Below are 12,712 nucleotides of genomic sequence, written 5' to 3' on the forward strand. Positions count from 1 at the left end.
CATTGGAGGGTTTTTATGACTTTTGGTGATCGCTATTCATTATAAAAGTTTGAACTGTAAGAATTTTTTTTTTATCCACAGGCAAATAGTTAATCCAGTTATTGTTTTTTATGCTAAATGACTAAATTAACCAAAGAGAAAAAAAAACAAAAAAACAAAAAAAACTGGAAAACAATTATCAGATAAGAATAACAGGACAACACGGATAAAAACATTTCACTTTTCAAAGTAAAATGTATACTTTATAGCTCAATTAACAGTGCACTCTTTCCTGTGATAAAAATGAACCAATGGCAGTGCTATGTTGGAGGGTAAACCTGGGTACATTATTATTATATTTTTTAAAACAGAACACAAACGTGGGTTGTTTTTATTGCTCTTTCCTTGTGTGATGTCATATCAATGAGCAAGATTTCCTCACCTCCCCTTCCTCAGACAAGTGGCCATCACTTTCTTAACCTTTTAGGATTAGTTGAGAGAATCTACACACAGGATGAATGCAATTTCACTCCATTTAATTAACAAACACTATACCGCCATTTTTCTTAAAGGAGCAATCCCAAGCAGGCTGTTTGTACTTATTTTTATATAGGTTTAAGTAGGGGGTCTCCAATGCTGAACCCCATTCATTCCAGCTCCGGGACCCCCTGCTTCGCAAGATCCTTACCTCCAAAGGGGGTGTCAGTATCCCCTGCAAGTTTTAATCTCCCGCGCCATGTCGGCCAATAGGTAGCCGCATCGGATTATGTCATAGCTTCCAATTGGCCCGCAGGACCCGGGAGCTTTGAAATATCGCCCTTGCACGAAACCCAGATAGCAAGCAAGAGGGCCTACCGGCACGCTGTATGGAGGCAAATATTTCTGGAAGCAGGGGGTTACTGGAGCAGAAATGAATGGGGCTTTGATGAGGCATTGCAATGATGACAAATAATGCCAGCAAGATCAACTTGTACATTGCGTAGAATATCTGTAGTACTTTATAGAAGTAATTATTGAATGTTTAGAGGCAGCTGTTCAAGTTCAGGGGGAAAAAAAATGATAGACTGAAAATGAATCTTCCACCATGCAAAGAGAATATAGAAAAAGTCTCAGTATAAAAAGCCGGCAGCATGTTGAAGAGGCAGAGGTCGCAAACGATTACATTAAACAAAACAGTCTCAAATCCTTAGAACTTACCTCCATTGGCCAAGAGGTTTTCTTGAATTTTGTCTCTGCTATCCTCCAAAACATCTGCCATGTACTGAGCTACCTTCTTCACCACTCTATGTAAGAAGGGAAATGTAAATGGGGAGATTTTCAAAGACATACCACTTAGAAAGGTATACAGGCATATACCGAATAAGTTAATACATAGGAAAAGTATTGAACCAGAGAGAAATACGATTGCCATTACTGGAGTCTGAATGGATTTTTTCCCCAATTGTGTCTCATAGGTGGAAGAAATTTTGTTTTTGTTTGCCTTCCTCTGCACCAATATAACTGTTAAAATAGGAAGAATATCTCTGTCAAATATATTTTAACAAAGGTTGAACTCTATTAGGCATGTGTATTTTAAACCTAAGTGACGGTGTTGCCATGTATGTTACCCTACAAATCATTGGTTTTCAACACACTCTTTTGGAAGTCTAATCCCCACAACATTTTACTATTGACGTCCCAGGAGTAGAGCATCGCTTGGTTATACTCGAACATGACTTGGCTGACAGGAAGGGGTTTAAAATGTGTTGACGGCTCCTTTGGCAAGTGAGGGTGTTAAGGTACAAATCCCCAAGTCTCTTATCACTAAGGTTCTGCTACCATGCAGCACGTTCATACCGGACAGATCTTAATTTAAATCCAAGTTTGAATACCAACTATATATATAAGAACAAGGGGACCAGCAGCACTCAAAACAAGAAAATTGGCGAAAATTGGCAAAAACTGCTAGCAAGAATAAAGAATTTAATATGCAGAGCGATGTAATACAGGGAGAATAGAGCACAACATTTTGGGGTTAGCCTTCGTCATGCTCTTTTCTCCCTGTATTACATCGCTCTGCATATTAAATTCTTACTAGCAGTTTTTGCCCATTTCCTTGTTTTGAGTGCTGCAGGGCCTCTTGTTCCTGTATACTTCTAGAGGGGCTTGCGGACCACCAACCCACATGTACTAGCACTGCTCCAAAATGTAACCAGTAGGTGAGTGCCAACCAGACCCTATGTTCTCTATCAACTATATATAGCCAACATAACTGAACGTGGCACAGAAGCTTCATACAGAACTAAAGGTACACGTTTTAACCCTTTTGGTTAAAAATGGGCAAGCCACATATTGCACAGCTGAGCTGCAGTCACAATTAACTACTGTACTATCTTATTTTTATACTGCTCAAATACTCCCTTTGGAAAAAAATGTAAAAGAAAAAAAAAATGTTGTTTATTTGTGGCACTTGACAACCGTAGAACATTATAATGATACCTAGGGTGTTAAGGGCCACAAAAAAAGTGTAAAAATAAATATTCTTAATCACTGCCCCAACATCCCCCAACGAGCTCAGGACACTACACTGCCTGGGATCAGCCAAACAGTTTGATTAGCGATAATCCGAGTAGGAAATAAGATTAAAGGTTTGTGAAACATTTTCTAGCCGGGATGGACAATGTAAAAAAGGTTGGGAACCACTGTTGTAAATTGCTATGGATGTGGCATTCATTTTTGTTGTGAACAAGGACAGTTTTAGATATATACAAACACTAGCCTCTCCATATAAAGTCAAATCTAATAAGAGAAATGGGTGCACAGGGACATGAAGAATCCCCAATTCCCCAGACAATATACAAAGAATAAACAATTGTCCTTAGCACAAATCTTACCGGTGTAACTATGATTCCCTAAACACTACAACTCTAGTGCTCATAATGAAAACATGTTTTAATGAACACATCCATGATCCAAACTATACAGTGAAAACACCTGGGAAGTACAACACATCCAGTATACAATCTGTAGCATAAATTTTAAAGCATGATAATGTGCCTATAAATAAACAGCTGAAAATGTGACCATCTAGAACACATAAGCGCATGCTAAGCGGGTATATAGTAGCATTTATGCTTAATCAAAGCATGACAGCGTGATGGTAACAGAAAGCTGTAAGATATAGACATATCCACCACTTAAATAACCAGAACAAGAAGGAGAAAGCGCAAAGAAATATGAAGTGTATAGTAAATCACCAATATAACAGACACTGTCTCCTGTAAATAGCAGCAGCACACCTCCATACCATGACCGTACGTGGGGCCATAAAGGACACGATGACCATGGTGTGGAGGTGCGCTGCGACTATTCAAAGGAGCCGGTTTGTGACACATGGAGACACGACTGAATGACTTCTTGTTCCTGGGATAGGATTAACTAAGGGAAGTACCGCTGTCCATTAGAGCAACGTGGGAACGGGCCTCGAAAGGGGTATATTAAACCGAAGCGTTGCACCCCTATTATATTCAGACTGCTTTTTGTGTTAAAAGTGTTGTGTAGTGTCTTGTCCCTCTATATTAGCCCTGTCCGCCTTATTTTTTCTGAGTCCATTATGTTGGCGATTTGCGATACATTTCATATTTCTTTGCGCTTTCTCCTTCTTGCTCTGGTTCTTTAAGTGGGGATGTGTCTGCTTGTATATCTTACAGCTATCTGTTACCATCACGATATCATGCTTTCATTAAGCTTAAATGCGGTTATATACCCGCTTAGTACCATGCGTTTTGTGTTCTAGATTGTCACATTTTCAGCTGTTTACTATGGCTATTTTCCTGTGTGTAGCATAAAAAGGCAGCCAGTAGTATCTCCAATTTGCAACAGCACATGTGCTGGTGAAACGCAGACCAAACGTGGAGCGTTTACAGCAAAGTGCATAGCAGGGGGGAATGGCCCATCAGGATTAACACAATGGGGGTCCTTGCGTCTTAATGGGACTCCTGCTACATTAATCATACCGGGCAGCATCAGTTTGAAAGAAACGCAGTGAGAGTAGCCAGAATCAGTCACTCTCTCTGCGCATCTTTAACAGGCAATCATGCTGCTTTTATTTTAATAATTTTATTGAAGCAAGGGGTCTCCGGGGCTGATCCGCATTAATTTCAGCGTTGGGACCCCCTGTCTCCCGAGATACAGGCCTCGGTATGGGGTGCCGGTATCTCCGCAAAGTTTAAATGTTCCGGTCACGTGGGCCATGTTCAATAAAGTTATTAAAATTAAAAGCAGCTTTGTTACCTTAGCGGCTAGCCACAAAGGTAATGTAAAGGTGAAACCAAACTACCTGGTTTGTTGGGGGTAGAGAGAGTGGGTGAAGGCGCTAGTTGCCTCGGCCTCTCAGGTGGGTAGGTAGAGGGAGGGGTTAACACATTCTTTACTTTAGCGGTAGTAACTAAGGTAATGAAGGGATTAACCCCACCCGCATCCTTCCCGGTAGGCCTAACCGCCCTCCCTGGGGCAACTACTCCCTTCACCCACCCCCTCTACCATATATAGTGTCTATGGTATAGATGGTTACATAGTTATTTATCTAGTAGCATCTATATATGCAGTGCATCACAAAGTACAGTGAATGAGCATACCATAAGTACATCAAAAAAACAATGGGGAAAGGAATCCCAGCCCGAATTTACAATCTCTCAGAATCACTTTATTACTCAGACCGAGCGCTGCAAATCTGTAATTGTGAGAGAAAGATTAATATTATGTGGTATTTGTGGTAGTGCTCCCTGGAGTTAGGCTTTCAGCTCTCAGCCCAACAAACATCACAGGACATGTGTGTGTGTAGGTTTCGTGCAATCAAGCTATTTTGAGCTACCTCTGTACAACTTCAAAAATGCATCTCTTTAGTATGCTGTTGTATGACGACCCAGCACAATTAGGTATTGCTTGTATAAACCAAAAACACAGCTACCTTACTTTACCTGTACCAGGTCTTATTTACAGCTGTAACCCTCGTACCTTACTTTTGGGGGGAGGGGGAGGTGTTTACCTTGTGTTATTTTTTTTTATTACAGGATGGTAACTGTTGGGTTGTCCGCAGCTGAACAGTGTAATCTCTGCTATTCGAACTCCCCAGTTCCGGAAATAAGGGGTGGTTATTTAAAGGGGATTGCGGATTTAAGTATTGCTTCTAAATTCCTTTTCCAATATGGGTCTTGTTAACCTTTTGCCTCCCAGTGGCTGCAACCACCTTCCCCGGCGTTCTCTCACATCCAGGCCCCTGCCTGCCACTATCCAACTCCACTGCATAACCCTTACATTTTATCTTCTTCATAAAACCCCTATTTTTAATCTGCAGGAATTACTACAGGCTGATTCAGCAGTGCACAATACACCACCGTTTGCATTACTCATTAGGTTAAACCAGGGCCGGCTTGGTCTTTTGCGGGGCACGATTCAGGGGCTTTCACGAGGCCTCTTACCTGGTCTGCTGCGGCATCTCTAGAGACAACGTGGCGTCACAAACCCATGGTAATGCGGAGCCATGCAGCATCACGATGGTTTGGCAATGTGGCGTCCTGTCGTCATGGCGCCATCTGACATCCCATTGTCAAGGCACTGCACCACCATGATTATAGGGCACAGGAGTAGGAGATGCCGCAGGACCGGTAAGAGTTTAGTGAAAGGAGGGCCCAGCTCCATTGTTGTGGTGCTCTGTGCAGGGGCACCGCCACAAAGCTGGCATTGGGTTACACATTTATTTACCCATCATCCATTAAAATAAGGAATTGGTAAATTGGATGATGCATGGAGATCTCAAACTAAGACGAAGAAGACTCTTTTAATCAAAAGACAGAATGGTGGAAGAACCAAGGGGCAAAAAAACTGGTGACTACTTATTCTAGATCTTACACTTACAAGGGGTTCAGATTATAAATAGAACATTTACCCCTCTACAAAGGAGTCCAGTTTAGCCAGTTCATCAGACAGCCCGACCAACACATCTAGAGTGCCAACCTGCAGAGAAATAAAAGCAATTGAGACATTATAACCTATTTGCTCTGGCAACAAAAGGGTTACCAACGTTATAACAAGGTGCATATATTTTCTTTTACACCGAAATCTAATGCGTGTTGAACAAAATCTTAACAAAAAATAAAAACTAAAAAAAGTTGAGCTGCATATAAAATCAGGGGACTTTTAACAATATTTTTTCTCAGTGCTAATGCTTTTTTTTACCCCTCCCAAACTACAACATGAATATTTTTAAATCCTAGTTCCATGAAGACATCACTGTTGGTACGGTTTAATTTCTGGCACACGCAAATATAGGACGTCACTTAAAGGTTCAGATCGTGTAAAGGGAAATATTACGTTTAAAAACAAACGGTATTTTTAATTAAAAAATAAAATAATTTTTAAGGTCTCGAGCAGCTGCATTTAACCTATTAAACACCACTGTCCTTGGTTCCCTTTTATTCTACGCCAGACTGCACCACAGATACCATTTCAATTCTTACAACCAGCGTTACTGAAGAAAGCAATTCATCGGAACATACAAGTGAGGGTATTTTCATTCCTGTGACTGATGTGCATGTGACGGCTCACATGGAAACCTTCACATCACCGCGCACATAGGAAAGTTCCATTCATATACAAGCAAACAAAAAGCGGAGACCGAGCAGGTCAGTGGCACACACAGTCAGGATCAAACATCCGGGCTAACTCCTCTTGAGATACCCCGGCCTGGAGCTTCGTTTGTAAGCTCTTCAGAACAGAATACTGTACATTTTACAGGCAGCGTCTATAAAATGATATTACGTGCTGCGTACTATACTGTAATCGTGAAGCTCTGCGAGTCCCATTGGGATAAAAGTGCTATATGAAAAATTATTATTTTGTGCCTTCAAAATGCATATATATTACGCAGCAGTGCACCCCTTATGAGAAAAGTACCTCAATAAGTAATACCTGATTAAGACGTATTACCCTTGAAAACAGAGGTGGTATTTGCATGCTGAGCTCCCAGTACTTGCAACTTGTAATTCTTCAAGTACTCAAATTCTACAATATTCTAGGCTTCCATTTCAATTGATTATTTATGTACAGTAGACTAAAATCGAGATAAATCCCCACAAAACTCTCCAAATTCCTTGTCGCACAAAGCACACACTCACCTTTAAGTCAGGCATGTTAAACTTGGCGTTGGATGACAGATTGTTGCTCTTTGTGGTAGCTGCCAGCAGTTTTTCCCAAGTCTGCTGACATGTTTTTTCCCCAGGAGCAGAGATCAACCAAAACTCGGTCATGTTTGCAACAGTTCAGTGCTCTCACAGGCAGACTTACTACAAGAAAGGGAAGTACATGTTGTCTGTGCTTTCAGGCAATTATTACAATCAAAAAGAACAGCTGTTAAGACCAAAAATAGAGCGTGTAAGACAGGAAGCCTACAGCACCATATTTCTCCATCCCAAGTGATCTGTAACCCTTTTATTGATGGTCACACAAGGATGAGGTACAGTACTTTGGAATTATTGTCATTGGTTGCAACCCGGTGTGTTTAAGGTTTGTTCTTCACAAATTCTGTATGCATCAATTGTCTATGTGAATTACTTGCACTACCACCAGCCATAAAATCGTACCACTGAAAATAGCATTTATTGGTCACTGATCCATTTGTTAACAAAGCTCATTTGTTAACAAATGACTCCCAAAAATGTGTGTGTATGTATAAACACACAGGCACACTTATGGTTGACTATATTGGAATATTTTGCACCAGCACCAAATCCTATTAATATTCAGATATTCTGCTTTATAACTGCATATTTGAATTTCTGTGAGAACAATGTTACATCTATATGCGTTTATATAGACATCCATTTTTGCTGGCCCACATGAGGCTGAGAAGCCTGCCACACTACTATTCACCCACTCAAAATCCCCCATCATTAGTGTGCCCAACTTTACACGTTTCCATAGGATATGGTAACTATGTTGTGCAAAATTGGGAAAGGGGGTGCAGAGTATGTTTTATTTATAGCTCATTAATGAAAAGATTTCCTTAGGCAAATATTCCAAAATGGACAGATACTGTAAAGGGAAAATGTTGTCCTACCACAACAAGATTTCATGAGACAGACGTAGGTAATTTAATTTTTTTTGTTTACAAATCTTGAAAGACAACGTTCAAAAACATGAGCATTGAGCTGATCTGCTCTGTTATACTGCACTGTGTCACGAATATGGAATATATTAAAGCACCGCTGGTTGTGTCACATGTCATAACTCAGCTTTTGTCATTAAAGGCCTTTGTTAAATCAAAATATAGTCAATGCCCTATTGCACTTCCAACAAAAAAAAGAGGAAGGATTGTGGCGTTTACATTTTCCAACTCAACAAAAAAAGTGTCATACGGTGTGGTTTTTATTTGTTATAGGAGCGAATTCTTAAAAGCCAGTTAAATATTACATTGTGACTGAAATAACTGCCATCGTTGCAACTGACCCCAAAGCCAGGCATAGCCCAACAGAAGAGCCATGAACAGGTATTTGCATAGGTGTTGAAAAATAATTGAAATAGTATGGAACCTCATTAAATTGCTTTCATTTTATTTCTTTAAATAAAATCCAGATATACAAGTCATTTATACAGAAACAGATTAAAATTATACTTTAATAGTAGAGGGAAATAATTCACAATTAACCAGATTTTAATAGGTTAATGTGGGTTATTATTTTTAGCGGATCTTCTATCAGGGTAACCTGCAGCATTCCTTGTTTAAAAGGTGAACGTTAATTTCAGAGTTTAATATGGGATACCCCATAAGCATCAGAACAGGCGCTCCCCTAATAAATTGGTGGCAGCTTGAATGATAGTTATCAGCTGTGCTGATGACACCAAGATGTAGTTACTTTATTTTGACACCATTCAGATTGCTATTTGGTGAAATAAATCTTCAGTGGCGTCCAGGTTTTTCATGCTACACCGAGTAACATTACAGTAATAGAATTATCAAAATTTAGCGAAAGTATGCGCAAGAGTGCTTTCCACTGTTAAGAGTAACATCTAAATCAGTGCCTATTAGTACTAATTAATATTTTTTTTCATTTGTCAGGAAGGTAATAAACACATTTTAAACTGAGTTTAGCATGACAGGCATTTTTAGCTGAAGAAATAATTGCTTTGGTAAGTTGTGCGAGTTGGGCAGGCAAAATCGAGATAAGGAGGTATAAAATATACTCTTGCCTCTATTTACACCAAGGAGTCAATTGCAAAAATACTGCAACAGGAGGAAGCCACAAGCTCAATACTTGTTAAAGGAGGAAGACGAGCATAGGCGGATTGATAGAATGAAGGTAAATAAAGGCACCTTGCATGCACCCAAGGGTTCTTAAGGAATCTAGTTCAGCAATAGCCAGACCATTATATATAATATATTAAAGGACTCCATTTCAACAGGCTCTCTGTACCAGAATATTGGCGTAAAGCAGATGTGGTGTCTATTTAATAAAGGGAGCTAGATCTCAACCAGGGAATTACAGATCTGTAAGTCTGACATCAATGGGGGGAAGCTACTTGGAGGTTTAGTAAGAGATAATATTCAGGAATACCTAAAGGATAACAAAAAGTATTAGTAATAGTCAGCATGGATTATTAGTTTATTTGAATAGGCAAGGAGGCTTTTAGACAAGGGTAATGCAGCTGATGTTGTCTACTCAGATTTTGCAAATGCTTTTGATATGGTTCCACACAAAAACTAGTGTACAAAATAAAGGAAATTATTCTGGTTAAAAAAAAAATTTGGACTTGGACTGAAAACTGGTTGAAGGATAGACAATAGAGTATTGTCAAGTGGAATATTTTCAGGTTGGGCTAAAGTTGTGGAGTACCTAAAGGCTCGGTGCTAGGGCCACTGCTTTTACACTGGTTTATTAATGGCTGAGGTTGGCAGAGAGCGCAAAGTCTCCATCTTTGCTGATGACACTAAATTATGTAAAATCAGAGCAGGATTAAATTTCTCTACAGAAGGACTTCGATAAAGTGGGAACTGGAGTAGTTAGATGTTATTTGTATTAAACTACATCTGCCAACGGTTTTGCATTTGGGAAGCAAGAATAAACAGGCTACTTACAAATTAAATGGGAGACATTAGGTTAATCATTGATGGAGAAGGATTTAGAAGTGTTTGTAGACAGCAGGCTTAACAATAGTGCCCAATGTCATACAGTAGCTGCAAAGGCAAACAGGATATCTTGCATAAACTGGGTATAGATACTGGGTATAAATCCATAAAAGCCCACACCTTGAATATGGAGCAGGCTTGGGTACAACTCAATTAAAAAAAAAAAAAAAAAAAAGACAATATGGATGTCACGGGAGACCAGGACTTTTAACACTTTTATACCGGGATCATTCACTAGGCAAAACACAAAGGAATAAATGGAATAAAATGTAGTTTATTCGGGTAAACCCACGTACACACAATGAATACACAAAATACAGATGAAAAATACATTAACTGGGGCTCTGGGGGTGAAAACTAGGCTAAAATAGGTGCAGAAGGCCTGCTTCGGAAGGCTTACACTGACCAGGATATCCACCTGGGCTTCCGGGTCCTTTTTTCGGCAAGAAGCTCTAGCCGTGACCGCTACGTTCTAAAACGAGATCTTGGACCTTGCATCTGACTTAACCTGAGCTAGGCAGGCTCTCTTAGCTCAAAAAATTAAGCCGGTTGCTCTGCTATTTGTAACAGAGCAACTTTGAAAAGCCCGCCTTTACATCACCGGCCCAGGTCACAAGATCATCTGGTTCCCTGACGGGGCTTCTCCTTACATACCTTCCGCTGTTCTATGTTCAGCATGGAAGTAGGAGGAGCCAACAGTGTGGGAATTCCTCCTCGCCAGCCAATAGGAACGCGTTCTTTGCTGACGTCAGAGGAGGGGGCGTGCAAAGCCGACTCTGGATGCCCTGTGGGTGGAACATATGAATTGACCAATGGGAAAGACGCCGACATTCTGTCGCTTCCCCCAGTCAACCCATTGCCACCTACTGGGCAGGCTCCACTGAGTCTGGCAAACCAGAGGGTCCTCCCTGCAGAGGGTCTCTGTTCTTCAGATCCAGTACTCCGCCCTGCCCCGGCCAATTAGCACCCCAACACCTCTCTACATCCTGTCTCTTCTTTGAACTACAATGTCTATCCAGACTTCCCGGCACCTATATGGAAGCCCAGGCTGACTGAATAGACATTTATAGTAAATGCATCAAACATTATAAAACACATTTTAATACATGTTACAACTTGGGGAGACCCATATCTATGCAGGACATAGGACTGGGATATCTGGGCTCGAAAACCAGGAGTCTGGGGGACACTGGGCAGCCCCGGTGTAATTCAACTCGCGTACCATCAAATCATGCCTGCACGCCGGGGAGAATTAGGGGGCTACCAGTATCTTTAGCCCCGAACTCTTTGCATTTCGACCCAAATATCTCACCTAATACTTACACACAGAAAGTTTCATGAGTCTGGGGCAATGCGAACATGAAAAGTGGAAAAGCAGGGGACACTTACTTTTGCATGCTATCTTACCTGGCCCCTGGTGCTATGTAGCCGACAGGGACCCCACAGTTTCAGGGTTAAACAGATAGGCTTAACCTTTATTGTATAGCCTGGTTACCCCCTACCGTCACAATGGAACTAGAAAAGCCAACAAATCAATAAAGGGGACAGAAGGTCTAATTTACAAGAGGCTAGCTGAATTAGATTTGGTTATATTAGAAGAGAGGCGTCTAAGAGGGGATATGATTACTATATACAAATATATTTGGGATCAATACGAGCTTTCAAAAGAACTATTCAACCCAAGGGCAGTATAAACGACACAGGCTCATGCATTACAATTGGAGGAAAGGAGATTTCACCAACAAAAGGAAAGGGTTCTTTACAGTAAGAGCAGTTAACAGGTCTAATTAATTACCCATGGAGACTGATGGCAGATACAATAGATATATTTAAGAAAAAGGTTAGACCTCTTTTTATAGAAAGGAAAGGTATACAGGGATATACCAAATAAGTGAAAATAGGAAGGATGTTGATCCAGGGAGAAATCTGATTGCCGTGGTGTGGAGTCAGGAAGGAATTTATTTTTCGCCCTAATGTGATATTATTGGATAATGTTTCACTGGGGTTTTTTGTTTGCCTTCCTCTTAAATATAGGTTGAATTTGATGGACATGTCTATTTTCAACCTCATCCATTATGTAACAGTCTTTTTTTATATATAGCTAATAAATATAAGCATCATCGTACACAGAAATTTGCAGGCATCCCTGCCTTGAATATCTTGCAAGCTAATTTTGGTGCCGGAGGTTCAGGGAGATAAAGATAATTGTTTAAGGTCACAAGGAGAATGGACACTGGGATTCAAACCAGTGTTAACCGCTTCAAATACAGGAGTTCTTATTAATAAACTACTCTCTTCAGCCCACTAACAGTGGTGTTTTTGAATTTGCAATTTAGAAGATATCTGTATTTTATTTTTAAAACACCTGGTTTCAGATGTAAAGTGCATCACTGTAGGTAGATTTAATTAATTAAAGCCTTCTATATAGCTCCTAGATACAGAGTTTCATAAAACCGTGGAGTTTCAGGGTTACTGAAGGCTAAAATCAGCTGAACATTTTCACAACATTAAGATTTAACACAAATATTTGGGGATGGGGGGGGGGCACTTATGTATGTTTTTATTTACTTG

At 40.3% G+C, this 12,712-nt stretch overlaps 1 protein-coding gene across 4 annotated transcripts in view; it reads right to left on the reverse strand.

Moving 5' to 3' along the window:
* ATP6V1C1 (ATPase H+ transporting V1 subunit C1) overlaps window positions 1–12,712 on the reverse strand; it is a 49,120-nt gene that overhangs the window by 29,611 nt on the left and 6,797 nt on the right. For 2 of the 4 annotated variants that reach the window (XM_075582562.1, XM_075582565.1), the window contains 3 exons: window positions 7,134–7,301; window positions 5,906–5,973; window positions 1,177–1,262 (listed from right to left, as the gene is read on the reverse strand). In XM_075582562.1, coding sequence (XP_075438677.1) covers window positions 1,177–1,262; window positions 5,906–5,973; window positions 7,134–7,265 — 286 coding nt within the window. In that variant the 5' untranslated portion in view covers window positions 7,266–7,301. Of the gene's footprint in view, window positions 1–1,176; window positions 1,263–5,874; window positions 5,974–7,133; window positions 7,302–10,795; window positions 10,927–12,712 lie in introns of those variants that run through there. The other 2 variants (XM_075582563.1, XM_075582566.1) reach the window with 2 other exon arrangements.

Source organism: Ascaphus truei, chromosome 2, assembly GCF_040206685.1.
Source record: "Ascaphus truei isolate aAscTru1 chromosome 2, aAscTru1.hap1, whole genome shotgun sequence".
Lineage (NCBI taxonomy): Eukaryota > Metazoa > Chordata > Amphibia > Anura > Ascaphidae > Ascaphus > Ascaphus truei.